This window comes from Ursus arctos, unplaced genomic scaffold, assembly GCF_023065955.2.
Source record: "Ursus arctos isolate Adak ecotype North America unplaced genomic scaffold, UrsArc2.0 scaffold_34, whole genome shotgun sequence".
NCBI classification, from domain to species: Eukaryota; Metazoa; Chordata; class Mammalia; order Carnivora; family Ursidae; genus Ursus; species Ursus arctos.
Window position 1 is genome coordinate 25,829,821 of NW_026623030.1, and position 27,033 is coordinate 25,856,853.

At 61.5% G+C, this 27,033-nt stretch overlaps 1 protein-coding gene across 10 annotated transcripts in view; it reads right to left on the minus strand.

Annotated features, from left to right (window-relative positions):
* Nucleotides 1–5,540: 5,540 nt before the first annotated feature.
* NCOR2 (nuclear receptor corepressor 2) overlaps nucleotides 5,541–27,033 on the minus strand; it is a 368,100-nt gene continuing 346,607 nt past the window's right edge. For 6 of the 10 annotated variants that reach the window (XM_057305998.1, XM_057306000.1, XM_044389807.3 and 3 more), the window contains 19 exons: nucleotides 26,120–26,260; nucleotides 25,648–25,734; nucleotides 24,671–24,969; nucleotides 22,847–23,201; nucleotides 21,555–21,776; nucleotides 20,785–21,036; nucleotides 19,904–20,053; nucleotides 19,617–19,766; nucleotides 19,311–19,524; nucleotides 16,717–17,144; nucleotides 15,416–15,565; nucleotides 15,046–15,191; nucleotides 14,374–14,567; nucleotides 13,442–13,591; nucleotides 12,476–12,624; nucleotides 11,546–11,599; nucleotides 8,517–8,738; nucleotides 7,305–7,484; nucleotides 5,541–6,695 (listed from right to left, as the gene is read on the minus strand). In XM_057305998.1, coding sequence (XP_057161981.1) covers nucleotides 6,514–6,695; nucleotides 7,305–7,484; nucleotides 8,517–8,738; nucleotides 11,546–11,599; nucleotides 12,476–12,624; nucleotides 13,442–13,591; nucleotides 14,374–14,567; nucleotides 15,046–15,191; nucleotides 15,416–15,565; nucleotides 16,717–17,144; nucleotides 19,311–19,524; nucleotides 19,617–19,766; nucleotides 19,904–20,053; nucleotides 20,785–21,036; nucleotides 21,555–21,776; nucleotides 22,847–23,201; nucleotides 24,671–24,969; nucleotides 25,648–25,734; nucleotides 26,120–26,260 — 3,725 coding nt within the window. In that variant the 3' untranslated portion in view covers nucleotides 5,541–6,513. The remainder of the gene's footprint in view (nucleotides 6,696–7,304; nucleotides 7,485–8,516; nucleotides 8,739–11,545; nucleotides 11,600–12,475; nucleotides 12,625–13,441; nucleotides 13,592–14,373; nucleotides 14,568–15,045; nucleotides 15,192–15,415; nucleotides 15,566–16,716; nucleotides 17,145–19,310; nucleotides 19,525–19,616; nucleotides 19,767–19,903; nucleotides 20,054–20,784; nucleotides 21,037–21,554; nucleotides 21,777–22,846; nucleotides 23,202–24,670; nucleotides 24,970–25,647; nucleotides 25,735–26,119; nucleotides 26,261–27,033) is intronic. The other 4 variants (XM_057306005.1, XM_057306002.1, XM_057306004.1 and 1 more) reach the window with 2 other exon arrangements.

Genomic DNA, 27,033 nt, shown 5'->3' on the forward strand with positions numbered 1-27,033 from the left:
GCCCTGGGCCTCTGAAGTTGGTGGGCCGAGCAAGTGGGGTGTCTTTTGACATAGAGGCTTTTTGCAGGGGACAGACCCCTCCTTCGAGGGGGTGGGTCGGAGTACAATGGGCAGGGTCACTTGTGGCCTCCTGATGCCGAGCCCTGAGCCTGTCGGTGTGTAAGACGACGGTAACGGTAAAGCCGCCCTAGCTGACTCACACAGCACCCGGGGTGCCCCAGACGCCAAATGAACCATCCCGTGTGGCTCCACTCCGTTCAGCCATACCTGCTGAGATGGGCACTCCTGTGTCTCCATTTTACAGAGGAGTAAGGCAGAGAGGTTAAGTAACTTGCCTAAGGTCACACAGCGAGTGGGAGGCAGGGCCAGAACCTTAGATCACTTGGCTGCCTGCCTTTAATGGGGGATGGTCTCTAGCAGGGTAGGGCCAGGGGTGAAATCCAGGAGGGGCAAGGACAGGCTTCCATCACTGTGAGGAAGACTCCCGAGGCCTCTGCGGGCTGCGTGGACAAGAGGGCACCGACACAGCTTTAGGGACCCTGAGAACTCAGCCCATTTAGAGATGGGAGTCTGTGTGGACGTGCGTGCTGGGGTCCCATCGTTTGTACCCAATCAACCCAACTGCACAAGCTCCATTTCAACCACGACCTCGATCTCCTACCACTTGAAGGAAGAATGGGTTGGGCTTCTGGACCTGTGCAGTTATGGTGCCAATGACCCAGCGAGCCTGGAGGTGCCCCTGGGGTTGCCCTTCAAGAAGGAACTTCTGAGGCGCGCAGGGAGCCGACACCCTCCAGCTGCAGCTTTCCAGCCCCGGCCTGGGACCCCCAGCAGAGTCCTTACCCTCGGGGGACTGAGACGACGCCTCTCCCTTCCCTTTCCCGGGGTCACCTCCATCCCGCGTCTCCCAAACGGCCTCAGAGAGCACAGCAAGTTGGAGTCTCCAACTGCTCCCTGTCTCCAGGGGGCTCCGTGAGGCCCAACCTGGGAGGAGGAGAAAGTGGGGAGCAAGGGCAGCTGCCCAGAAGGCCCCCAAGTGCACCCCGGGTTTCCTGGGAACCCAGAAGACCCAGAGGCCAGGCAGAGGCGACGCCAGCTTCGTCTAGATCCTTGGGATTTCCACCCCAAAACAGACCCGAGCACAGTGCCCCCTGCTGCCCGGGCTCAAGAAGGCCCTTCCACCTCCCCCGCCCTCCACACACCCGGGATCTAGAGGCACTAGGAAGCCCCTGGAGGGGCAGATGTCACTCACGCAGTCCCTGGGGAGCAGGAGACCACACTAGGGACGGGCCGGTGGCTGGAAAAAGAGCATGTCGCTTAACGTCTCTAAGCATCTGCCAGATGGGCACACGCTCTCATGCCCCAGAAGGTGGGAGGTGAGACTTGGCCCTTGTCGAGCCTCTGCCGCAGTGGACCTGGCCCGGAGCCTTCCTGGGGGCAGGGCCTCCCCCCTCCCTGGGGTAAAGCCTCCCCCCTGGGGAAAAACCCCTCCCGTGTCTGAGGGCCAGGTCTGGCCCCAGACACCCCTCTGTTGCGATCACTCCTGCCGTCTCCGGGTTTACACCCACAAGCCTCGAATCAAACTCAGCAACCCCCCCCCAAACAGGTGTCCCCATCCTCTGGACTCAACGCGGCCCGTCCCCTCCTCCCCAGGAGTGCCAAGAGCAGCCAGCAAGGGCTCGGAGCCCTCGCTCCGTCTGCAGGCAGCCTGGCCTGTTCATCCTCGTGGGGACCCTTGGAGTTCGTGGGAGGAATCCTAATGAGGAAGCGGGACCTGGCCCGCCTGTGGAGGGGGTCTGTCACATGGCCGCCAAGCCCCCGGGCTCCTTGCAGGATCCGTCCACACGATGGCCCTCCTTAGCCTTCTCAAGGACAGGATGGCCAGGGAGCCCTCCCCCCAGCTGCTGGCCATCCCTTTTGCCCCCAAACATGCAAGTAAGAGCCCCCATTGCTGGGCCCACCTGGAGTTCTTCCTCCTTTCATTTTCTATCAAACCCTCTTTGTCCGTTCCTTGCCTGGTGGCCCTATCTGACTCCCGCACAGGGACACAGTGAACAGTGTCTCTACGAGGAATGACAATGATCGCATCATCCCCTTTTACAGAGGAGGCAACTGAGGCACAGAGGGTTCAAATGACTCGGTCAGGGTCACACAGCCATTAAGTGGCCAGTGAGGACGGACCCCTCGCCGGCCCCAACACACTCCCAGGGCAAGGGGGGCTCCGTCCTGCTCTTCCCTGCTGTGCTGCCCCCACCCAGGCCCCCCATTGGTCTCAGAAGCTTCTCTCTCAATCCATCCAACACGCTGGCAAGCTAAGGTCACCCCAATTTCAGAAAAGCAACAAATCACCTTGCTGGGCTCATTCCTTCTCTGAAAATGCCGGGCCTTCACACTGACTTCCACGTGGTCACCTTGGGCTCCCAAATGTCCCTGGCTGATTTCCCCTCCCAGCCTTGGCCCACACAGGCTCCCTCCACTCAGCCCATCCTTCCCTTCCCCCACCCAAGAGCTACCACCTCCAGGAAGCCAGCCTGACCACTCAGTTCGGTTATCACCATGCCTGCATCCCCCAGCCCCAGGAAGGCTTGTCCTGAGCCAAGCCCAGTGGGCGGCAGCTCTCTAGGCCAGGCCTCCTCCTACTGCTGGGCCCTGACTGGAGACCTCGTGGCCACACAGAGGGAGGAGCCAGGTTCTCGGTGAAGGTCAACCTCCGGCCGTGGGCACCCCCCCCATCGTGAGGGCTGCAGACCACCCCATCAGAAACACCTGGGCTTTTTGCTGAGAACACAGATTCTCAGGCCGAATCCTAGACCTACAGATTCACACTGATATTCTCTAGCCGGGGCCCAGGAATGTGCATTTAGTCAACTTCCCAATGTCCTAAGACACGCGGACACTGCCACCGACTGTCCTTCACTTTACAGATCACGTGCTGGTTTTCTAGTAGGTCTGCTCCTCAGAGCCCGTTCAGCCCGACACCATTGCCAAGGGAGCCCAGTCAGCAACAGGGCAGGAGGGGAAAACAGGAGCTCTGCCCTGGAGGGGTTCTGTCCGATCCGGGACGTGGGTGGCTTGCAGTGTTATCAGAGACCCAGAGGACAGAGGAGATGGTAAGGTGGGAGCTCGTAGAAGAGGCACTGTCCCAGCTGGGTTTGGAAGCGTGTGTAGGAGTTTTCCGGGGAGATGAGGGTCCGGGGAACAGCACAGGCCTCCGTGTCAAAGACGGAGCAGCGAGAAAGGCAAACAAGACGAGGGTGGAACGAACTCTTTGGGGTTGAGGACCGGTTGGTCGAGGTTGGAAGACGCGGCCATGAGCTCTCCCTACACCCTGCAAACACCCCCGTGTTGGGTCAGGGCCACCTCTACACCGAGGTGCTAGATGGGGTCAGCCCTGAGGCCACGGAGACGGGCTGGTGGAGAGGACCATGTGGGCTGAGACTTGCGGCCACTCCCAGATCACTCTGGTCTAACTGCGGCTGAGGGAGGTGCCATGGGATCCTGGGTGGCATCAGCATGTGTGGCCCAACCTTGGTGGCTGGTGTGGCCAACACGGCCTGACCCATCCTGGATTCCAGATGGGGGCTGGCCTATGCCCCGGAGTGGAGCAAGGCCCCAGCCAGGACAGGGCCCTGTGCTGGCCCGACACTGCCACCTGCCTGCCGCCCTCAACACTACAGCCCAGGTGCCCGGTTGCACCCTGCGGGGGATGCACGAGGCCCACTGCCCCTGCTGGGGGGGGGGGGTGTCCCCAAGGCTCCACAGAAAGTCCCCAAGGCTCCACAGAAATTCACCACCAGACCAGGCTCCGGGCCTCTCTGCTCATCTTGCCTCATGGCACAGGCTGGCAGGAGAACTTAGGAGAATAGAGTATCAGAGAGGCTGGACAGGGTCCCCGGACGACTTGGACCCGTCCTCCACCCCCATTCCTGGGGCCTCCAGACACACAGCCCAGGAAGGCGGGGCGCTGGTCAGCCCGGGGACTGGGCAGCAGCCGTGCGGAGCTTGGGCAGGGATGGCAATTTCGGCCTCCGGCGGACCCTGATCCCCTCTCCTATGCCGTCCTAATCCCATGGGGTCTCTGCAGCGCCGAGCGGAAGGCTGGAGCCCAACGTCTGGGGCAGGACACGAGTGCCCCAGGCCCGCGGCCACCCCTGCTGGGGACACCTCATCGGAGCCTTGCAAGGCTGGTTCTGAACTGAATAAACGCTATGCCCTTGGCCAGACACATCGGCCTGCTAGCAAGCTGGCTGGGCCCCTCTCTGGGCATTTGGGGGTGTCTGTCCCTGGGTGGGCCAAGGGGCCAGCACCCCTGGGCCAAGAGACTGAGGGACAGGGACAGGGTGGATTCCGGGACCATGACGCTCAGAAAGAGAACCTGCCCTGCAGACCCCGTCCTGACCGGGGGCTGTCTGCACATCAGGCAGGCTCTCTGCAGACAGGACTCTGCACACAGGGCCCGAGGGACAGCAGTCGGCGGCCCCCCAGCCCACACGGCGGGGCCGACCCTGGGTCCGCCACGGCGGAGGTTCTCGGACTTCGGCATGAAGTCCACATTCGGGCCAGTGACACCTGGGGGTGGCCGACAGGTGGCTGCCTGGCTCTTGGCTGCAGGGGGAAGAGTCCTGACGGGCGAACACGCAGAGGGCACCCCCGAGGGCCCACAGCACACAGCCACACAGCACGGGCGGGCAGCCAGGACGGGGGGCAGCGAGGACCCCGAACGCCCTTCCAGAATCAGGCACCGCATCTGGCGGTACAGGCTGAGATGCGCACCCGTGACCCAGGACCGGGCGAGGGTCTGGAGGACACGGCGCAGGCCAGGGTGCCAGATGAGGTGGCCACGGGGGTAAGGAGCAGGGGTGGGGGTCACAGTGAGGCTGCCGGTGCCCAGAGCTGACCGAAAACAGCCTCTGTCCGCGGCCAAGAACCGCAGCCTTCCCGAAACTCAGGCTGTGGTCGTAAGGACACAGAGGCAAAGCGCGGGGCGCCTCTCAGGGACCCCTGCCACCGAACCTGCAAGCCACCGCCACTTGGTGGCTGTTCCAAGTCCCAGACGGGTGAGGCTTTCCCTCTTCTGCCTCGTATTCAAAGAAAGCAGTGACAGCAACGGGTCTGTTTCTGAACACGACGGTGGCAGGAACGAAATGAAAAGTACGCCACGGTTACGAACCGACAGGACCGTCCCGAACACGATGGCGCTGTGCCCTCCGCGGGTGCGAGCGGGAAGCCCTCCCCAGGGGCGTGAATACACCCCCCCCCCCCGGTATGCGTGTCGGACGCCCGAACCAGGTGTGCGGACTCGATACCGTCCCCTCACGCGTAGGAGTGTCTGATACTCTCACCAGGGCTGTGACTGGTTGATCCCCTCACGGAGACGTTCTCACCGTGGATGGAAATACGCACCTGCAGAGGGGACGCATCTGGGGCGGTTCGGGTGGATACTTCCTTGCCCCTCCAGGGTGACATTCCCGCTGTCCCCCGAGACCTGTCGCCCGCCCTCCTGGCTGCCCAGTCCGAGGGAGAGAAGAAGCCTTTGTAACTTGAGTATAATTCGCTTTTTAATGAGAACAACGTGTGTAAATGACAGAACACCACCGCCGTGCGCAATGGCGGTCACGGAATACCCATCAAATTCATTCTGCCCAAGGAAGGGAGGGAGGGAGGACGCAGGGGCGCTCACGAGCCGCAGCCCCCGCCCCCTCAGTCCTGCGGACGATGGGGTCACTGACTGGCGGCCTGCACACGCCTCTTGAACGGTAAGCAGAGATCGAAAGCACAGCAGCAATAATACTGGGTAAAGTCCTTCCTTGCGTAAAACATCTGAATTAATTCATTGAAGGTATCAAAAATATACCCTGTAAACCAATACATCATTCACACCTGCCTTTCCTTCCCACCGCTGCGGCAACGCCGTGTGAGACGACAGCCCAGTTCCTTGGAGCGTCCGCTCGCCCTAGACCGCACCTGGCCCTTTCGCCCGCCCATCCGGCCCAACTGGGTTTCCAGCAGTCTCGTGGACCGGGGCAGTCCGTGGAGACCGGGACAAGAGCGCTGGGGGCTGGACAGGGCCCGTGTCCGTCTGTCCAGAGCGAGAAGCGGAATGGGGACGGAGGGAGGGGGCGGGGGCTGCTAGCTCAGTTTAGACTTTGGTTCCAGATGTGTTAGGGGGGGAGGCAGTGGCGTGGGAGGTGCGTGGTCATCCTGCTTTGGGTCCCTGGCCGCCCCGGCTGCGTGCGTGTGGCCGCCGCGCCCCCTCCCCGGCCCCTCCCCTCCCGAGCACCAGGTAAACATCCCCTGAGTAAGGTCACTGCACAGGACCAGCCCGGGGCGGGAGTCGTAGTTAAGGCTTTAGACAGGCAAGGATGCCGGCTCTGGACGGACGGACGGACGGGCGCGCAGGCAGACTCAGGGGCTCCTTCCTCTGTGGGGGGAGTCGGCGGCTGCCCCGCTCCTTGCCTGGCTGCTCTGGCCACGCGCTGGGCCCTGGCGCCGCCCCCCACCCCGTTCTGACAGTCACTCGCTGTCGGAGAGTGTCTCGTACTGTGAGCAGAGCAGTGGCTTGGGCTCCTCGTCCCAGGCATGGTGGGGGCCGGCAAGGGGCCCGCCGCCCGCGGGAAGGCCAGGTGGGGGTGGGGAGGCCATGACACCCGCCTGTAGCCGCATGATCAGGGGGTTGTAGGGAAATGGCGTGGAACCTGCCGGAGAGACCAGGAGAGACCGTCAGGAGGCCCCCGTGAGCTGGGGACCCCCCATGGGCCCATCCATCTACCACACTGGGGACTGGGCCTTGGCCTCCCCCTTCTGGCCACTGTCTCAAACCCCCCTAACTCCTGCGAGCTTCCTCAAAACTGTTCATCTCTCACCGCTACTGTGCCCTGGCCACCTGGTCCCTAGACCAGTGGGGGCCTCTAGGCCATTCCTGCCCTTGCCCCTCGGGTCTGTCCTCCTGCGGCCCAGTGCTCTCCTGAATACAGCAGATAAGTCACGTTCCCACTTACAACCCTCCAGTGACACCTCGCGTTCACCGAGGAAACCTGGCTCCCTGCGACCTGCCAAGCCTGTGGGATCGCCCCCCCTTCACTTCCTGAACACCCCCCTTCTCAGATCAGGGCCAGAGGCCAGCTTCCCTGGACAGCCCCGAGCACACCCTTTCTCTCCACCTGGCCCCTGGGCAGTCTTCTTAGGAGAGGCCAGATCACACACTCCGCACACAGTAGGTGCTTGGGCACCCCGACCCTGAAGACCTGTGCGTCCGACGGGCCGACAGCCAGCAGGCCCATGCACCCCCACTCCCTGATGCCCACCTGCGGATGAAGGCCGGTCCTCCCACACACGGTTGGTGAGTGGGGTCCGGCGGTTGCAGTCCCCCTCCGAGTGCACTGAGGAGACGGAGGGTGGCCGGTCCCCAGACGCCAGGCCTGGGGCCGGGGACTTGGCTTTTCGGCTGCTGGGTCTGCCAGAGACTTTGGCCTTCCCGCCACCACCTGCAGGGGGACACACGGAAAAGGGCCGCATTGGACTGTGAAGGCAGCACTCACACGGTGAGGGTGGGGGTGGGTGAGGCCCTGGCTGCCTGCCTCCTGGGCCCTCATGGCAGGGGAGGACAGTAGCTCAGCCCCACCAGGACACCAGTCGACCAGATGGACAGACCTGCCCTGGGCCCGATCCTGGAGGTGGGTTTCTTCTAGGGGAGTGGGTGGAACTACTTTCAAAGGCCCCTCAGGCTGCCCTGAGGCCCACCTATCCACCCAGGGGCTGATACCCTGAGCATGAAGCCTCAGGCCTCTGGCTTGACCCCAACCATTGCTCCAGGACTGTGCCAGGGCTGGGAAGGCTACAGGCCCTCTGCAGAGAAGCTGGGACCCCTGAGGCCAGACCTCGGCCCCCATTAACTCCAGAAACTTCCTGGAACCAGACTGGCCAAGTCAGACAAACGGGCCTGAGGTCTCCTTGCTCAGATAAGTAGAATATTGATTGGGGACCTGGGGCAGAGGGGGAGCTGGCCCCTCTGGTCTCCCTGACTCATCTGAATTTGGGGCTGGCACGCAGACACCCATCAGGTCCCAGGCCAGCCAAGGTCACACATGGTGGCCCCAGCAGACGTTGGGCCCACGGGCCTGGCTGCCAGGAGGGGTTACCCTGACCCACACAGAGGTGGGCCTTTCTCCAGCCTCATCTCCTCTAAGGAGACACAAAACAGGCCCGGACGCGGGCATCCCAGGATCTGCGTCCAGCAGGGGAGGAAGGCAGGGCAGGGCTCGGACAGCAGTGAGTGTTTTTAGAAAAGCAGCAGCTCCTTCGGACCTAGTGGGCAATGGAGGACCGGGGCTATGCCCGCCCAGACGGGGGTTAGCCAACTCCAGACCCACGTCAAACACGCACAAAAATAAAGTCACAAGCTCCAAAGCTGGAGGGGGTTGGTCAGAGGAACGCGGAGGCACAAGATTAAGGACACCGGGATGGGGACAGACGGGGCGGGTGGGGCTGGAGGGCCGAGGCGGGGGAGGCCTGCAGACCTGGCGAGGTGAGTGCGTGTTCGCTCCGTCCGTCAGCAGCGGTTATGGGTATAGCAGCGGGCAGGCTGGCACTGGCATTCAGAGGGTTAAAAGCATTGGCGCTGAGCGGGGGCTCCTCCCACTGATCATATTTACCCATGAGCGCCTTTCTAATAATGGCCTCCAGCCCCATGTTGGTGCTGGCATGCTCCTGCACCGCCTGGCTTCTGCAGGTCATGAGGCCTGGGAGAGAGACACACACACAGGGGCCAGGGGGGCCAGAGGGACAACGGAGAGAGGGAGAGAGTAGCAGGGGGGGGGAGGAGAAGAGAGAATACACAGTGAGCACATTTTGGCAAAGCAACATGTTTCATTTCCCTATCCCCCCTTGCATTCCTGCGGCGTGGGCGTGGGGTTGGGGGGGGCCCTCGGACTCGGGCCCTGAGGTTTGGGAGGCGAGATGACCACCCCCAACTCTCTCCTACTCTGCCCTCTGGGAAATCAGAAGCCCCTTTGCAACCCCCCCACCCCGAAATCCCAGCTGGGGCTGCTTCTCTTATAAAATTCCAAGTGGCCTTGAAGAGGAAGTCGGGGGAAGGTAGGTGTGTGTGTGTGTGTGTGTGTGTGTGTGTGCACGCGTGCGTGTGTCAGGGTGGAAGTCAGAGGGGGACACCCTGTTTGGGGAGACACAGCTGGCAAACCAGGTCAAGCCAGAGCTCGGTACTGGGTTGGGGGGGGTTTCACCCTGGGTTCCCGGGGCTGGCGGGGGCTGAGGAAGAGACTCTGGGAGGGAAGGTGACCCCTGTGAGGTCTGGGACCCTCAGGGCCCACACTCCCGCCTGCACCCCGCCCCCCTGCCAGCACTGGGCCTAACTCTCCTCCCCCAGCCTCTCCCCCGCCCGGGAGCCACGAGGAGAGAGAGGTGCAGAGACGGACGGTGAAGTGGGGGTCGTAGCCATGCAGTTACAGTGCGTGCAGGGGACAGGGCAGAGCTAGAGACACTTGCATGACCGCCCCCAGCCCGGCCGCCTCGTCATCAAACGGTCGAATCCACACACCGGTCCCTGACGGGCCCCTGCGGACACCCGCTACGTCGCAGCCACAAGTTCTGCCTTTCTCATTCACCATGTTCTGTCCCTTTCTCATTTTCTTGGGGATCATTCTGGGGACTTTCACAAACCCAGGGACGTGTCTCTTCTCCGCATTTTTGCTAAACCAGACTGCCCACAAAGCTCAAGCCCCCTCTGCCTGCCGTCCTCGGGCAACGTCTGCACGGATTTTAAAACTTGCACTCTGGCCAAGCGCACCGACAGCCAGCGGCCGCCCCGGCTCGTCTGTGAGCTACACGGACGGCTTCGCGGCGGCTTTGAGAACCACGCTTCTGGACAACCATTTGCTCCCTGCATTTTGTTTTTCTTTTCCTCCTTTTAGCTTCAAACGCAGCCAAAACCAGGGACACACTCCATCTTTTTAGCTGTGTCTTGGCCCCATTTCACCGGCATCAAAAATACATACATAAAAGGGGGGGAAAAAGCCATATCGCTCAATAACAAGCAGTATTTCCAGCAGAGGTGAGCACTGGGGGGAAAAAAAAGTATTTGTGGTGCTCCTAAGAAAACAGCGAGGAGTGGAAAAGACGACGTGAGGGGTACGGGCTGCGGCGGTCTCTTGCAGGGCGGCATCTAGCAAGCCCGATGTTCCCGAGCCTTCCGCCCAAGGTCACGGGTGCGCGGTCGGACGGTGCCAGGCAGGAAGGAAGCTTGACCGCTTCCGGTTACAGAGCCAAAGTCTGACGTGGGGGCTGAGCAGGAGAGACCGGGGCCTGCAGACACGTGTGCGTGCGTGCTGAACTGCTCACAAGAAGTCGAACAGGATTTACACGAAGTCTTGGCGCAGACCTTCGTTGCAGTGCCACACGAATTTCTACGGACATATGCGCCTGTGTGTCCATGGCCTGCGTCAAAGACTGTGACGTTCTGGACATTTTCATCTCTAACCATCTCGTTGGTTCGACTAAATTGTCTCCTCCCCATTGTGCGAGGCTCAGTGACGGCCCCTGGATCTAGGCTCTGGGTAGACAGACGAGCGCCGGTCCAGACCCCCACTTGGAGGCCCTGACGACCCTTTGATAAAATCCAGTGGTTGTGCCAGGGCTCGAGGCCCCTCTGATGGCCCGCGGGAAGGCCAGCCCACATGCCCTCTGCTCCTCCGGCCTCACACCCTCACTGAAGGCCCAGGGCACAGAGGACACAGCCCTGCAAACGACACTGGGACCTCCGCCCCACCGGACAAGGTCTGCCCACGGAGGTGCCAGTCCCGGCTCTGCTCTGGGCTCAGTCTCTTCGCGCCAGACTTTCGAAGGCAACTCCCTAAAGCCCTGCCCCGGGCCTTCCATGCAGCAGCGGAAACATACCCTGTGGCCCCTACCAGCGGCTGGGGACCCAACCCCGAGGGTCCCCCAAGTCCCAAACATCACAGTAGGCTCAAGTTTTAGTTTAAAAATGCACGTGGGTTTTCACCCATCTCCATAACACACCTTCGTGGTTTGCCCAGCTGGTTCGAATTTTCGAGTAAAACGGGTGTTCTCTCTATAAAAGCGCTCCCGTGGACCCTGAGTGAAGTCCGTGAATACAAAGCACACGCCCACTCTCCCCATCCACACTCAGACCCCCATCCGAGGCCCCGGCAGGCCACTGGTGTTTCCAGATAGTCATGTGTGCTCCTAATTCGGTGCTGAACACACCAGGAGGCCTTGGCATGTAACTCCAATGCAGACTCCTCGCAAAGCCTCGCCAGCCTTTTGTGTGAGTCTGTGTCCCCGCTGCTGGGTTTGCGGAGTCCAGAGGGAAGGACACACTTGAACTAAGAACAGTTTCCCGTCTACAGGACTATGGCTGGGGTGAGGGCTCCAGTGACCTCCCAGGCCACACTCCCTGAGTCTCCTTCCAGATCCCACACACCAGCCTAACCTCCCTAGCGCGCAGCCATGAGGGGGGACAGGGAGAGCAGGGAGGGGGCTGGTGGCCGTGGAGCCCAGGCTGGCCAGTTACCTGCTCCGGTGATGGCGGGCATGTTGAAGATCTCCGTCCCGGGCTGGCCGATATCTGGGGGGCAGGTGACAAGATGGGTAAGGTCTATGGGCCCACAGGTCCTAGGAAGTCACCTGCCCTCCCCCCCCTCCCCGTCCTCTGTCCGGTCTAGGCAAGGTGACCAGTGCACACAGATTCAGCAGGTCTGGGGCAGGGCTGGAGAGCCGCCTCTCTCACCAGCTTGCGGGGGCTGCCGACCTGCTGGCCCACCCACCGCACCTGGCAGGGCTCTGGAGTTACCGGCCCAGGCCGGGGACTATCTGCAAGGCCGCTGCTCTAGCCCCAGCAAGTTTCTGAAAAGCCTCTGCGATGCCCCCAGACTGCCCCCAGCTGACGATCCCCCGCCGGGGACTGTGGTGGGTTCTTTCTGTGCTGTGATCTGCTACGTGCCAGGCACTGCACTAAGGGTGGGGGAGCGAGGTTAGGGTTTTCATCCATGAGCCGCACAAATGGAGGAAAGATCACAAATACGGTGAGCACTGCGAGCTGGGGACACACAAGGCCCCTGGGTGGGCAGGACCCTGCTACTCAGTATGGGGCTTGGCACAGAGCCACTCACGCAAGTATTCGCCATGTGCCCCCGGTGTGCCCCACACCGCGTCCCGCACCGGCCCGCAGCAACCATGGAGGGAGAGCTCCCCCAGGGCTCCCTGAACGTCGGGGGAGGGGCCGGGGGAGAAGTGGTCGCGGGCCCCCCGTGCTTTGGCAAGCACCCTGTGGGTTCCACGGCCGTGCCGGCCCCCAGCCCCACAGGGGCCCCAGTCCCGGGTGGGGGGCGCTTATTATACTCTGGCTCGTCCCGGGTGGGGGGCGCTTACTATACTCTGGCTCGTCCGGGGGGGGGGGGGCGCTTACTATACTCTGGCTCGTCGGGGGGCGGGGGGCGCTTACTATACTCTGGCTCGTTCCGGTTGTGGGTGTTGAGCTTCTTGTTAATCTCCTGTTTCTTGGACTTGACCATGGCGGAGTTGCTCTCTGTCAGTTTGCTGAAGAAGGCCGGTGGCTGGCTGGTGTTGCCTGGAGACTTGGAGCCCATCCTGCTGCAAAGATCAGACACCCCAGGTCAGTGGGCTCAGCGCTTAGCTTGCACACCTTTGACGATGGGGCACTCGCCACTTGACCTGCCTCAGAAATTCAGAACCAAGCTTCTACCCCACACCTACAGCCTTCACCTCTCAGGGACCACACGTCTCCTGCAACCTTCTCTGTAGTTCACCGATCCTTGGGCTCAGGCTGTCTCTGCAGAGCCCCAGCAACAGCCTGGCCCCTTGAAAAGCACCTCAGGAACTGGACATACGCTCAGACCACATCCTTCCCCAAGGCCCACGGACCTGGCTTTTTTTTTTTTTTTTTTTTTTTTTTTTTTTTAAGATTTCATTTATTTGAGAGAGAGGGAGACAGCCAGTGAGAGAGGAAACACAAGCAGGGGGAGTGGGAGAGGAAGAAGCAGGCTCCCAGCGGAGCAGGAACCCGATGTGGGGCTCGATCCCAGGACCCTGGGATCACGCCCTGGGCCGAAGACAGATGCTTAACGACTGAGCCGCCCAGGCGCCCCATGGACCTGGCTTTTTTTCTCTGTCCCCAACTACCTGATTGGTCCGGCACATTTAGCTCATCATTTCTCAGGTCCTCAGCAAGTGCCAGCAGTGAGGGCCAGGCCTGAGCCAAGACACCCCAGTCCAAGGCCCAGGAGGCTGACACAGAGCTGTCACATCCGCTCAGCAGGCCTGAGAGATCTCAGCCCCACACTAAAGCCCTTGTCAGCCCCCAATGCACAGCGGGGGACCGAGGCCATAAGCGGGCAAAGGGGCCGAGTCTCGAGCATCCCGGGGGCAGGGCGGGGTGCCATGGAGGTACCTGGGCTCTGCCGGCTCCCCGTCCCGGTACAGCAGTGGGTACATGGCGCTTCGGGGATGGGCAGCCTCTGCCATGCCCTCCGGTGGGGACACGGGCTCGATAGCGTCCTCACTGCTGCCCAGGGCCGACGTCTTGCTTGGCTCTGGAGACCTGAGTGGAGAGAGGGTCCCCGCTGTGGTCAGAGTTCAGCACTCTCTCCCCCGAAATGACGCAGGGAGGTGCCACTCTCTGAACTCCCCTCCCAACCCTGCCCTGCTCGACATCAGCGTTCAGCCACTCCTTCCACAGAGGGCTGGACGGCTGCTATTTTGGGCTGTGTGGGCCACGCGTGGTCTCTTTTCCAACCCTTAGCTCCTGGACTGTGGGCTGGATTTGGCCCATGGGCGGTAGCTGCCCCCTGCTGCCCCCCATGTCAGGGACCCCACTGTCCCCTCAAAGACATCTGCTGTCTTCCTGCCCTTGTGCCCCTCATGCGGCACCCTCCTCGAGCTGGGGGCCTCCCCCAACCCCAGCGCTCCTGGGGGTACCCCGAAGTGAGTGCACATGTGCCTGCAGTGAGGCTGCTCGCAGAGCACACAGCTCTGGCTCGAATCCCGGCTCTGTCACTTACTGGCTGCGTCCCTGTAGGTAAATGAACTGGCTTCTTCATACCTTAGTTCCTTCATCGGTGACACGGGGACAACACCGCCTACCCTTGCGGGGCTTGCGGCGAGAATCCCGGTTAACACGTGGGAAGTACTTAGCTTGCTGTCTGGAACCCAGAGTGTGACGCACCTACCAGCACCGTGGCCTTGAGCAAACTCCTCTCCCTGAGCCTCAGTTTCCCATCTGCGCCATGACAGCAGACGGCCCTTGCACTTGGCTCAACCGTCCCCCATCTGACAAAGGCCTCCTAGCAGCTGAACGGCAAGGTCACTACGCCCGACACTTACCTCTTGCCCCCTTCACTGTGGGGCGAGCCACGAGCCGGGGCGCCGTGGTCCGGCGGGGGGAGGTAGAGGTCACTGGGTGGGCGGCGGAGGTCCAGGACGGGGCAGCTGGCTCCGGGGAAGGAGTAGAGGGGGGCAGGGAGGGGCGCGTTGAGCTGCTGCGGGTGGTGCCGCGTGTAATCCTGCGTGATGACCTCCTGCAGGCCAGAGGTCGGGGGAGAGGTGCAGGGTCAGATAGCAGCCATCCCACCAGAACCTTCTGGGTGGGCAGAGGCTAGGCTGAGCTCTGGGGATAGAACCGGGCGTGGTCCTTGGCTCCCGGGCGCTTCAGCCCTGCATACAGCAGCCTCAGCACTCTGTGCGTGCAGGGCAGTGGGCGTGGTGGAGGCCTCAAAGTGGTGGCCCCTGATGGGTCAGATTCCACCTGCCATGGACTCATGCACCCCAGGCTCCATTAGCTGGATGAGGAGGCAGCTACCATGTCCGAGTTAGAGACTATGGAACCCCTGGCATGGCTTGCCCTTGCCAACCCCTACATCCTGTGTCCGGTCCATCAGGACTCAGTTTACCCCCCAGACCAAGAGGCTGCATGTGGCCCTCCCCCTCCCTTCCCTGGGACCTTATCCTGGCCTAGGTTCACAGGCGATGAGGAGAGGGCAGAGAATGGGTAGTTACACTGATGTGCTGTGCCAGGGTGACCACCCTCTGGTGACCTTTGACCCCTGGGGTGGTCTGGAGCAGCGGGCTGGACGAGGACTGGCTCTCGGGCAGCGGCCGCAGGTGTGAGAGGTGTGCAGCCTCAGCGCCAAGCTTGCCAGGGCCTGCGGGCAGAGCAGAGCAGGTCAGTCTGGGGGCGGGGGGCTGAGGGGTGGGCCTGGCTGGGGGTGTGTCCCTGAACCCCAGCTCTGCCCTCTGAGCTGTGGGGCGGGGCCCATCCCTCCGCCTCTGGCTGCCTCGGTTTTCCTACCTGCACGATGGGGTGACGGCGATCCCTCTCTCAGGGCGGTGCTAAGTGGGGTACGTGGGGGTGCGTGGGGGGGCCTACCTGGCTGCTTGTGCCGCAGATCCCCCTCCAGGTGGCTCTTGTCGAGCTCCTCGAGGTGCTTGGGGAGCCCCTTGTCGTGGGTCAGGCTGGGTGAGCTCACGGGGCTGACGGGCTCCACCCCGTCGGGGCTGTAGCTGCCGCCGTGGTACCCTACAGTGGGCAAGGCCCCGGGTCAGGCCGGCGCCAGGACCCAGGGCTGGGGCCGCCCCTCCCAGCCCACCCTCCCATGCTGGCTGGGGCCCCCAGGCCGGAGGGGGGCTGTGGGCAGATGGAGAGAGGGAGCGAGCCAGAGCAGGGGCTGCTGGCCGGCCAGGGGTGGGGAGAGGGACAGGCGGAGGAGAAACACAGCTGGACACGCAAGCAGACAGGCCAGGAGACAGAGCCAGACCTAGGGACAGTGAGAAACACAGACCCACCCAGACAGTGGGGGCCAGGGGGGAAGAAGAGTCTCTAGGAAAGGGGATGCAAGAGTGAGATCGGTGGGGGGGTGTGGCAGGGAGTGACACTCAGGTCCCAGGACCCCGCCTGGGCCACAATCCCTGTAGCCCCCAGTCCAGCAAACAGGAGCCCAGGGCAGGGGCCTGAGGCACGAGGCAGGGGGCAGAGGCCTCTCCTTCTCCCAGGGGATGCTGGGCAGCAGGTCAGCAAGGGGGATGTGGGGTCAGGGCACCCCAAGACCCCCTCTCAACCCAGGCAGGGTGCAGGGGTCGGCTCCTCCTGCAGAGTCGGGTGCTTCCTGCCCCTCCAGGTCTTCTCCCAGACAGTCTGCCTCAGCGGGCGTCCTCCAAACCAGACTCACCCACATGGCAGCAGGCGTCAGCCCGAGCCCCTCTGCAGCCCCACTCCCTGCTCCCCAAACACAGGCGCAAAGGTTGGGAGATGGGAGGCGCAGTTGAAGTCAAAATCACAGATCCATTCATTAAAGGAAAAAAAAAAGCGAAAATCCAAAAAAAAAAAAAAAAATCATGATAAAACAATGTGCAAATGATGAGGTGCCCCCAAATCAGAGGAGGGTGGGCAGCAGCTTGAGGAATAAACCATCAGAGCGTGCAATCGACGAGGACGAGTTTCAAATCAAAATACCAAAACCAACGAAAAATGGGGGGAAAAATAAAAAAAAGCAGAGATCTGAAAATATCTTTAGGCCACAAGACGGGGTGGGTGGGCGGCGGGGCCGGAAGTCTTACCATCGCGAGGGGAGTCGTTGGCCAGCGAACCTCCTTCTCGCGGCCCTTTATCGTGAGCAATTTGACGCATGATTATCGCGTCTATGAAGGTGGCCGCTGTCAGGGTGGTCTTACCCAGAGAACGGAGCTCCAGTTCCTGGATGGAAAAGGGTTTACTTTGAGTCTTTTCCCGGTGCAGGTCCGCGGCCGAGGCAGGCGGCGCAGGCTGGTCCGGGCTGGCGTGGTGGGGTGCGAGGCTCTTTGCTGGGGTGCGGGCGATGGCCGTGTGGCTGGAGCCGGGGGGCGCCAGGGGCCGCGGCTCGGAGCCCTTGCTGGGGGAGGAGGCGGGCTCCAGCCCCGTGCGGGCCGGGGGCTTGGCAAGGAAGGCGTGGCCGGTGTCTGCACGGGGCCGCTCGGGCCGGGCGACCCTCGGGGCCTCCTTGGGCAGCAAGACGGGCTCCATGAGGGTGGGGTAGACCCCGTCGAGGGTGCTGCCCAGTGGACAGTGGGTGGTGGGTGGGAATGTGGCAGCCGGGCGGACAGGCGAGGAGGTGGACGTGGACCTGGGGGAGGAGAGAAGGTGGTCAAGGAACTGTGGAAGCATATCGCGGGGGGCGGGGGGGGGGGCAGGACCAAGGCAGGGTCACTCCCCTCACACTTCAGCACCCGGATGGGTCTCCACTGCCCTGGAATAACCCTGCCCTCCCAATGCGGCCTGAGAGGCCCTGCCGTGCTCAGCCTCACCTGCTCACTTACACATTTATTCACCGTCTCCATCACTTAAGACTTTTTCCTGAACACCTGCTATGTGTCAGGCACTGTTCTAGGCACTGTTCTAGAAACTGCTCTAGACATTGAGGAATATGGCAGCCAACAGACAGAAGCACCTTACGCTCCAGCCGAGCGGACTGTATACAAGAAAACAGAGAAGGCACGTCCCTGAGTACGGCTCAAAAACAAGATGGGGTGAAGAGAGAAAGACGCTGACTGGGGCTGGCAGGTGAGCCACGGGCTGCTCAGGACACATGAGGGAATGAAGGAGCCACGGGGAGAGCAGGAATACCAAGGGAAAGGCCCTGAGAATGCTGGGAGAACGGGAGCTGGGGGATTAGAGAAGGCACAGGGCCCGGCTCTCCCACCCCAGCCGCCAGAGGCCACACGGGGCTCCCTGGGATGCCTGCCGGGCCCTGTGCCTGGAGTGCTGCTCTTGAGGGTCATGTGTCTCTTCCTCCAAGCAGCCTTCCTTGATTGCTGTCTGGTCTAGGCCATAATCCCCAGCAGGGCAGGGCTTGCATCACGGTGTCCCCCACACCCAGCATAGTGCAAGAGACACACTGCAGGTCGGCCAGGAAGGACTGCACCGACACGTACTCTCTGATCGTCACGGGTAAGTGTAATTCTCCCCGCTTCACAGAGGAGGACACTGGCGCTTGGATGCAAACTGGCCCGACTCCAGCCCTCGGGGCCTCTCTGTCAAGCCCAGCGGCTCCATGAGGAAGTGCCCTGCCCTTCACAAACCCTCACTCCAGCTGCCAGTGGGAAAGGCCCGACTGCCCCATGACAGTTTCTAAGCAGCTTACTGCTGGTGTGAAGAGCTGGCCGTCGTGCATGACTGCTAACTGTGCTCTAAGCAGCCAGGTGCTTCGGCTTCGTGTGACTGCTGGGTGTCTGAGTCAGTGAGGGCACAGCCAACGCTTCTGGGAAACGAGGCTGTCACTGTCCCAAACTGGAACTGTGGCAGGGTGGTAGGTTATGATTTAGAGCGGCCAAATGGGGGGAGGGTGCTTGTATGAACGGAAACTTCATCTTGGAAGAAGCACCTGTCCCCGAACAGGACCCTGAGCAGGGAAGGGCACAGGGGAAGCTCCCTCCCCTGCATTAGGCAGCTCTGCCCCCAGGCCTTGTGGGGGGATGTCACTGGAGGGGACTTGGGCCCCTTGCAAGAGTGAGTGGACTGTGGGGGGCACACCTGGGACCTGTAGAGATTCTCCCAGCTTAAGAGAACAATGAGGTTTTGTTTAGGCAAGATGGACAGATCTCCTCCTCGTTAGGGGCGTGCTAGAGTCAGGGGAGGGCCAGGAGTCTCTCCCCACAGCCCTCTCTTGTCTGTCCCTCTCCTCTCCACAGACTCTCTCTGAACCCAACAACCTACCACCTACTCACTCATCCACTCCCCCAACCCGCCACCCATCTATCCAACTTACCATCTACCCATGCACCTGCCCACCCACCCTCCACCCACCCTCCACCCACCTACTTGCTCACCTCTCCCTCGACCTATACCCAGTGCCCTGCCCACCCCCCACCCACCCAGCCACCCACCTGTTCATCCAGCCCAGCCACTGTCCACACACCACCCACCCGTCTATCCACCCACCTACCCTGTCATCCACCCACTTACCCGCTCAATGATCCATTCGTCTACCCACTCACCCGTTCACCTGTCCACCGACCCATCCTTCTAACCCAATCTCCCATCCACCCGCCTGCCAAATATCTGCCCGTTCACCCACCCATCCAGCCTCTCCCCTGCCCTTCCCTCCACCTACCCACGCATTGTCTATTCATCCACTTACCCACCTGCCCTCCTGCCTCCTACCCCAACCCGCCATCCATCTACCTACTTTCCTGCCCGTCGTTCACGCGACCGTTTACCTCCCGACCCATCAATCCACGCGTGCATCCACCACCCGCCCGCCTGTCCCCTCCCTTGTGCCAACCTGGCCCACCTCAGGACCGTGGGCGTGCTGGGCTCCACGGAGGTGATGATGCCCTTCATGCCCGTGTTGTGCAGCACGCTGGGTCTCTGCTGGATGGCGTCCTGGGTCCGGGGTGAGATGGGCGAGTGCTGGTGGGAGTGCGAGTGGGAGGCGGGGCGGCTGCCGCTGCTGCTGCCTCCCCCACCCCCGCCGCCACTGCCGCTGCCGCTGCTCTGCTCTGTACCTGGTGGGGACAGGCTGTGGCGTCAGGGGCGCAGGCCTCACGTGGCCCGTGAGGACCCCCAGAGGCTGGGGCGGGGACCTCTGACGCCCTACCGGGTCTCCAGATGGGCGCGTGCTCCACAGTGGCGGCGGACGTGAGGATGGACTTCTCGCGCTCCCGTTCACGCTCCCGATCTCGGTCGCGCTCCCGCTCCCTCTCGGACGAGGAGGCGGCGGAGGGTTTTGTCAAGTGAGTGGGACCCCCTGGCAACCAAAAGTCCCGCGATTCAGCCCAGCGCTCAGGGAGGGCCTGGACTGGTCCTCTGGGGTGGACAGAGGACACCCGGCCACCTTCCTCAGACGCCAGGATCCCAAACCCAGGACGGGGGCAGGGGTGTTACCCGGGGAGAGCGGGGAGCTGCTGAGCCGGCTGCTGAAGTGCTGGGGTGCTGTGGGGAGGTAGGCGAGGCGGTCCATGGCGGTGGCGGGTGTGCCTGGTGTTGGAGGCACCAGCACGGGTAGGTGTGGCACTTGGGACAGGTCGATGATGCCTGCAAGAGGAGGTGGGGGCGGGGGTTGTAGGAGGGGCAGGAGGGGCCAGGCCACCCCGTCAGCTGGAGGGCAGGGTGCCCTTGTGAGCCGGGGCGCTCCCTCCTGCTGAGCACCAGGCCCCTCGGGCCCGTCTTCTGAATGCCAGGCTCTCGCAGCCCCACCTCCCCTTGGCTCGCGAAGCCCAGAAGTGGCTGTGTCCTGCAGCCGGCACCCCGCATTACCTCGGCGTGTTCTTCCTTTTCTCCCAACCTCTCACCCCATACAATCAGTCCCTGTATTCAGTCCTCACTGTCTGAAATACCCAGCATGACTGGTTTTTCCAAATGGACCCTAAGTGGTACTCGGTTGTTCCAGAAGGTTCCAGAGGATGACTTTAATGCACTTACAAAGCAACCACAGGCTGTTTGCAAGTCAAGGGAACCAGAAATACAAACTATTTTGATCCCTTTTTTTAACGCCCAAAACCCTATATACCAGGAGCACCCAGCCGCCGGTGTACAGCTCCGTGTGCACCCAGGACGCACACGGCTACCAGACACACACTCACAGCACACACCACCCTCCACCACCTGCCAGGTCTGCGCGCACAGGGTGGTCACACCGCCCAGACCTCCGGCACACCCATGTCCTCTGCACCGTCGAGCGGGCCCGGGCAGACGAGGACTAGGGCTGACTCTGGATGGGGAGGGTCTGCCCACCCACTTGCCAGCAAGTGCCCGGCCCCACCCACCTCGAGGGCCGGCGGCGTAGTTGAGAGCCAGTGAGGACTCGCGGGGTGACAGGCCCCTCAGCATGTCAGCTCGCTGGGCCATGGCGGTGGCTGCGTTGTGGTGCATCTGCTGCGAGGTGATGTAATCGTTGATGATTGTCTGGCGGTTCTCCAGCGCTGCCGTGTCGGGGTAGCCGCGGATGAGGTACGGTGGGTACAGGTGCGGGTAGGTGGGGTTGGGGGCCAGGTGTCGGGGCAGATAATAGGCAGCGGCTGCAGAGAGGAGAGGGGCAGGGTCAGACTGCCCCCCCACTCCTATATGTGACGACTTCTCCCAAAATACCCCCCACAACTCAGAATGGAGGGCCTAGACATAGAAAAACCCTTGCTCCTCAAAACACATAGGGATACCTTCTACTGATAATGTTCTTCAGATCAAAGTTCCCCCAAACAAAGGGCATCCAAAATGTAGATCACTAAGATACCGACGGGATGCATCCTTCTAAACAGATTTTCAGACCATGTCCATCTGAGGAACACTCAACACTTCAGCCCTCTTTTGATACATTTGCAATTTTAAAGGCACTGATAAGTTCTGCAGGGAGAGAAAACCACTGAAAAATATCTTCTGACCTAAAATGTTCACATGATTGTATCACTGGGTCTCTCCACCCCTACACCTCAGTTTCCCCATCTAGCAGAGTTTAGTTGAGGCCCGAGGAGTCCTTGGGCTGACAATGATGAAGCCCCTGACCCCCTGCTGTGGGGTTCTATTGGTCCAGGACAATCACCTGCATCAAGAGGGATTCCTCGGGGTATAGAGGCGGGATCGAAGGCCAGTGGGATGTGGCCACGGTACAGGTCCACACCACTCACGCCCCGAAGCAGGTGCTCATAGGGCGAGATGGGGTGGGGGTGGTGCTCAGGCACGGTGCTGTGGGGGGACTTGGCAATCTCACGGGGTGTCGATGTCAGCTTTCGGTCCTGGGATGCCTTGCTAGACGAGAGGCTGCCTGTGGGGACAGGCCAAGGGGGGTTAGCATCGGACCTCTGTGCCAGGGCTGTCACAGTCCCCCACACGGGGGCCACCGAGGCCAGGGTTTATGGGAGGCCATCGGAGGGTGGGCGCTCTGGGATCCAGGGACCAGACTCTGCCTTCACCTGTTCCTTTGCCTCAGCTCCTGTGTTCTTTCATTTACTTATTTGCTTCTGTGTTTTTGTTCTTTTTAAAAATTCACTCATTCGTGCTCTCATTTGTTCCCTTATTCATTCATTCATTCATTCATTCAGGTAATCAAAAAATATTTATGGAGCCTCTACTACACGCCAGGCACTGTTCTAAGAGCTGGAGCCACCCCAGCGAACAAAACGGGCAGGAAACCCGGACCACATGGAGCAGACATCTAATGCTGGAGAAAGGTGATAAACTAGTCTTCAAACGAATTTCTGAGCGATTAATGCTCCAGAGAAAATTTAAAATGTGACCAGAATAGTGGGGGAGGGTCCTAAAAGCCTCCCCAAGAATGTGACTTTGTACAGAGAAATGAAGGACAAAAAGAAGTCTTTTAGGTAACGATCTGAAAGTGGGGAGGTTTCAGGCAGAGGGAACAGCTGGTGCAAAGGCCCCGAGCTAAGTCACAGAACGGAGAGGAGGAAGGCAGCTCACTGAGCCTGGGGTGGATAAAGGAACATGGGGACAGTGAGATGGGGCTTGGGCAGGGCCAGCTCCTACAGGCTTGCCACGGCGAGAAGTCACTAGAAAGATTTAAGCAGTAGAGTGGCACGATTTGATGTGAGCTTTTTGAAGGACAATTCTGGCTGCGTTTGGGGTGCAGATTATAGCAGGACAGGAGGGGAGCTGGGGAGGCCAGGTGGGAAATCGTGGTGGTCTGGAGGTGGCAGGGAGGTGAAGATAATTCTGAGTGTAATTCGGGGGCAGAAGCCACGGGTCGGGCAGGTGGAAGGTATGTGGTAGCCCCGAGGGTGCCCCCGGTTTCCAGCCTATGCTGAAGGTGGGTGGGGGGCAGTTTCCTGAGCCGAGGAGTCCACCCGGCACCTACCCCCCACCCTGCACCCCACGCACCCTCCTGCAGGCGCGGGGTGGGCTCCCGCGTGGTCACCGGTGAGCCGCGTGGGAGGTGGCCAGTGAAGGGTGCCCCGTGCTCCTCATAGGTCAGGGGGCTCTGGCGCGGCTTGCCCAGCTCGGGCACGATGACTGGGGCCCCCCGGGTGATGGAGCCCCCCGAGCTGCCGGCTGCCCCTGGCCGGCTCTTCAGGCTCTCCTCGTAGCAGGCGCGCTCCAGCGCCCGGGCGTCGGCCATCACATCCAGCGGGTGTACGGGCGGGAACGTGCGGCCGGGGCTGCCGATGATGGAGCGCACGTCATGCTTTTTGGGGCCGGCAGAGGATGTGCCAGTGTCATACTTGAGCGGGGTGCCCTGGGGAGAAGGGTGTGTGAGCACCAGCTGCATAATGGCTCGGAGCTTCAGTTTCACAGCCACAAAATGGGAGCAATGTTTCACGCCGTTTCACAAAGGACTTTGCTAAACCTAAGATCAGGACACGTGTCACTGCCCTGCCCGCCCGTCCTGGCCCCAGAGCCACCTGCGGGGTTGCAGAAGGGGCACAAAGTTCAGCCCTCCCTGGAGCAAGTGGGGGACCCTCTGTTGGCCCCTGCAGTATCAGCACCCCCACGTGGGGAAAACCTATCCCCATCAGTCAGCAACCCTCCACGGCCCACTCGATGCCACGCCAGAAAATACAGCAGCAAAACCCACTTCCACCGCCTGGGGCCCAAGGCTCAGAGGTCAAGGCTCAGCTTTGTTTGCTCTCTGGCCAGAAGGGGCAGCTGAAGAAACAGTGGGTCATGGACCAGAGGGCAACCCGGCCACATGGGAGAAGCCTCCGCCCTGCTGACACAGGCTTGGGAGCCCGGGGTATAGTGGGGCCCTGTGTCTCCAGTGATAGAGCTCCAAGTTTATTTACGAATGTTTTCATCACTTTCATAAGAAAGGGAAACACCCCACTTTTAAGAATACTGTAGAATCAGGCTAGCCTCCCTCTTGGGTCCATGGAGGACTCTACCCAGACGCTGAGAGCCAAACCGGTCCCCTGGCATTGGATAATTTCCCCACGGCTTCTCCTGGCACTACGCCTTTGACCCCAGCTGTGATGCCCTCCCGGGATACCCTTCCCAGTCCTGTCTGCCCGGAGCCACGCAGCCCCTGGGATGGTTCCCACTATCCCTAGGTAGTTTCCACTGACTAGCTCCTCACACAGTTGGGAGCTGGTCATGCCCTACCAGGCTGGGGCCTCCTGGGGCCCGTGAGCCGCGGGGGTGCAGCCTGCTGGTGGGGGAGTGGACGCCAAGAAGCAAAGATGTTGCAGATTTAAGCACGTCTGGACTTGAGGTTCATAACTGCCATTCACTTGCTGTGTGACCCTGGGCAAGTCTGTTAATGTCTCTGAACCTCCACTTATGCACCAATACAATGAGAAGAGTAAGAGCAGTTGCAGGGGCTCAACAGGACATGATGCCAAGTGCTCAGGCAGTGCCTGGCCCGTAACACAAATCCAGTCAGCAGCCTCCACTTATGGTTAGCTCTGGGACTTTGGCAGGCTGCTTGCTCTCTCTGCGCCTCAGTTTCTCCATCTGAAGAACGGGGACAATGGGTATGAACCTCACAGGAGCATAAATACAATCAAAGGAGGTGGCGGCTATAGAGCCCTTAGCAGGGAATCTGGAATGCACATAGCAGAAGCTCAGTCATGAGCAACTGCGTCATCCCAGGCAAGGTACCCACCGAGTCGGAGCCTCAGTTTCCCCACTTGTAGAGGCCAGAGCAGCGGCTGACAGCGCCCCCACCCACAGCATCCTGGCCCAGCCCGCCCACCCCGGCGCCCGTACCTGCGTGATGGAGCCCTCCTTGAGCGGTCGCGGGGCCAGGGGCAGCTCAGGTGTGCGTCGCAGCTCCTCGCGCGGAATCTCGTGGATGGAGCGGCCGGCCTCCTTCACCGTCGCCACCAGCCCCTCGTGGGCCGGCTTCAGCTTCAGGGGCCCCAGGGCCTCTAAGGGTCGGGCCTTGTAGGCCTCGGCCAGGTCCCGCGGCGGGGGCGGGGGCGGGGGCGGGGTGCCCTCGCGCTTTAGGAGCTTGGCCTCCCGACGGAGGTAGTCTTCCTGGGCCTCTACGTAGGACCGCGGAATCCCTGCCAAGGAGGACAGGGTGCTGACCCTCGACTCCGCACCCCACCGCACTCGTTCTAAGCTGGGATCTCCACACCCCGGTGATTCTGGAGCCAGACTACCTGGGTTCAAATCCTCACTCGCTGTGTTACCTTGAGCACGTGACTGGACCTCTCTGAGCCTCAGTCCCTTCATACATAAAATAGGAATATTAACTGAAACACCTCACCAAGTCGTACACATTCAATGAGATACCGTAGACAGAAAGCATAAAACGGGGCCCCTCGTAGCTGGCTCGCCACCGACCGGCCAAGAGAACTTAACTTGGGTGGCATGGTATCAGCACCATTAATAACTGTTAACACATGATCACACCGGCCCCACACACTAATACGGGAGGAGCACCTGGGTTAGGGCCAAGCACAAAACAGACGCTGAGTCAGCAATGCCTACACAGGACAGGGCTTCTGGGCAGTGTTCTGCTTTCTCCTTCTGTTTTTAAATAAGACAGACATGCCCTTGCTCTGCAGTTCAACCTGCACCTGTACTGGCCACGCACACATGTCACGTGCCTTTCCCACGGCAGGCTGGCACATCCCCCCACCCCCGCCCATCGTGACTGCAAATGTCTGCGCGCTGGCTGCGGCCGCCGTGAGGGCAGTGGGGGACGGACACCATGGGGGACGGAGGGCGGGTGGCACCTTGTGTGATGGAGCCTCGGATATGGTGCTGCTCTTTGAGATGGTGGGGGCTGTGTCGCTCAGGTGGGATGGCGCGGCCCATGAGACCTGGGGGAGGGGCAAGAGCATCATGGTTACATGGGTCCCTCAGCCAGCCTCGGGCAGTGACGGGGGCTGGATTCAGAGCCACCCCTCCCAGCACGGGTCCCTTTGACAGTGGCGGTGGTGGTGGTGGCGGCACTGGACCCAGCAAGCAGTGTCCCATCTCGCGGGCCCTGCACTGCCTCTAGATCAAGCCTCGGCAAAACCTAGCCTCAGTTTACCTCTCTGGAGAATCAGGTGAACCATCCCACCACTGCCCTCCGGGGGCACCGACAGACAAATTCTCTCTCTTTGGTGCTTCAACCCACTGAGCTGGAAGCCCCCCAGGGCAGGTCCCAGGCCCCCTGGCATTCCGTGTCTGCTGGGGTAGGGAGCTGGGCAGGGCGCCCACCTTCGATGCTGGCTGAGGAGATGGCCCTGCTCACACGGCCCTCCATCATGTCATAGGTGCGCTTGGGGGCGGCCGTCTCATGGGGAGGTCCTGAGCTGCTCCTGCCGTCCTCCTTGGAGCACTGGGACACCGACATGCCACCTGGAAACCAGACCATGCTCGTGGTGAGCACTGGTGGGCTGGGGCACATGGGCCCGTGCCAGCCAACCAGCTGGGGCCCCGGGACAGGAGCCCTCCCGAGGGAAGCCACAGCCTGCAGGCAAGCCGGGGCCTCTCGCTCCAGCCTAGAGGATTTAACAGATACAAAGGCTTCCTGCACCGTGAACCCCGACCCACTGTCAGTAGGTATGTGCCTCTGACCACACACGGCCGTGTGAGCCTGCGCGCAAACACTGCCTCACACGGGCGCCGACTTGTGATGTGAACATCAATGCATGCACGCGAGCAGCAGAGTGGGAACAGACAGGGTGTGCGACCATCTGGGTGTGAGCGTGCGCACGTGCGAGTATGTGTGTGCACGTACACACACAGGCCTGGCCACTGAGGACAAAGTGAGGCCAGGTGCACAACGGGCCCATGTGCATACGTGTGCACACACAGACAGGTGCGCTGTAACAAGTCCACGTGGGGGGGGGGGCTGTCCGCGGCAGACGTGGCCTCACTGAGCCAGGAGGAACCTCAGGAACCTCAGGCCCCCCAGACAGGCGGCGGGTCTGAAAGCCAGGAGGCAGGCCCTGAGCAGAGAGGGGCCTGGCCTCCCCCAGCAGGCTGGGCTCCTCCAGGGCCTCTCCTCCTCCAGGGCAGCAGAGTCTAGGGCAGCAGAAGTAAGCTCCCTAGGGCCCCAGTCCTGCCCCTCGAAGGTAACAGGTTCTCCCCCTCTTGTTACTTCTCGGGATCCACGCCACAGGCTACAA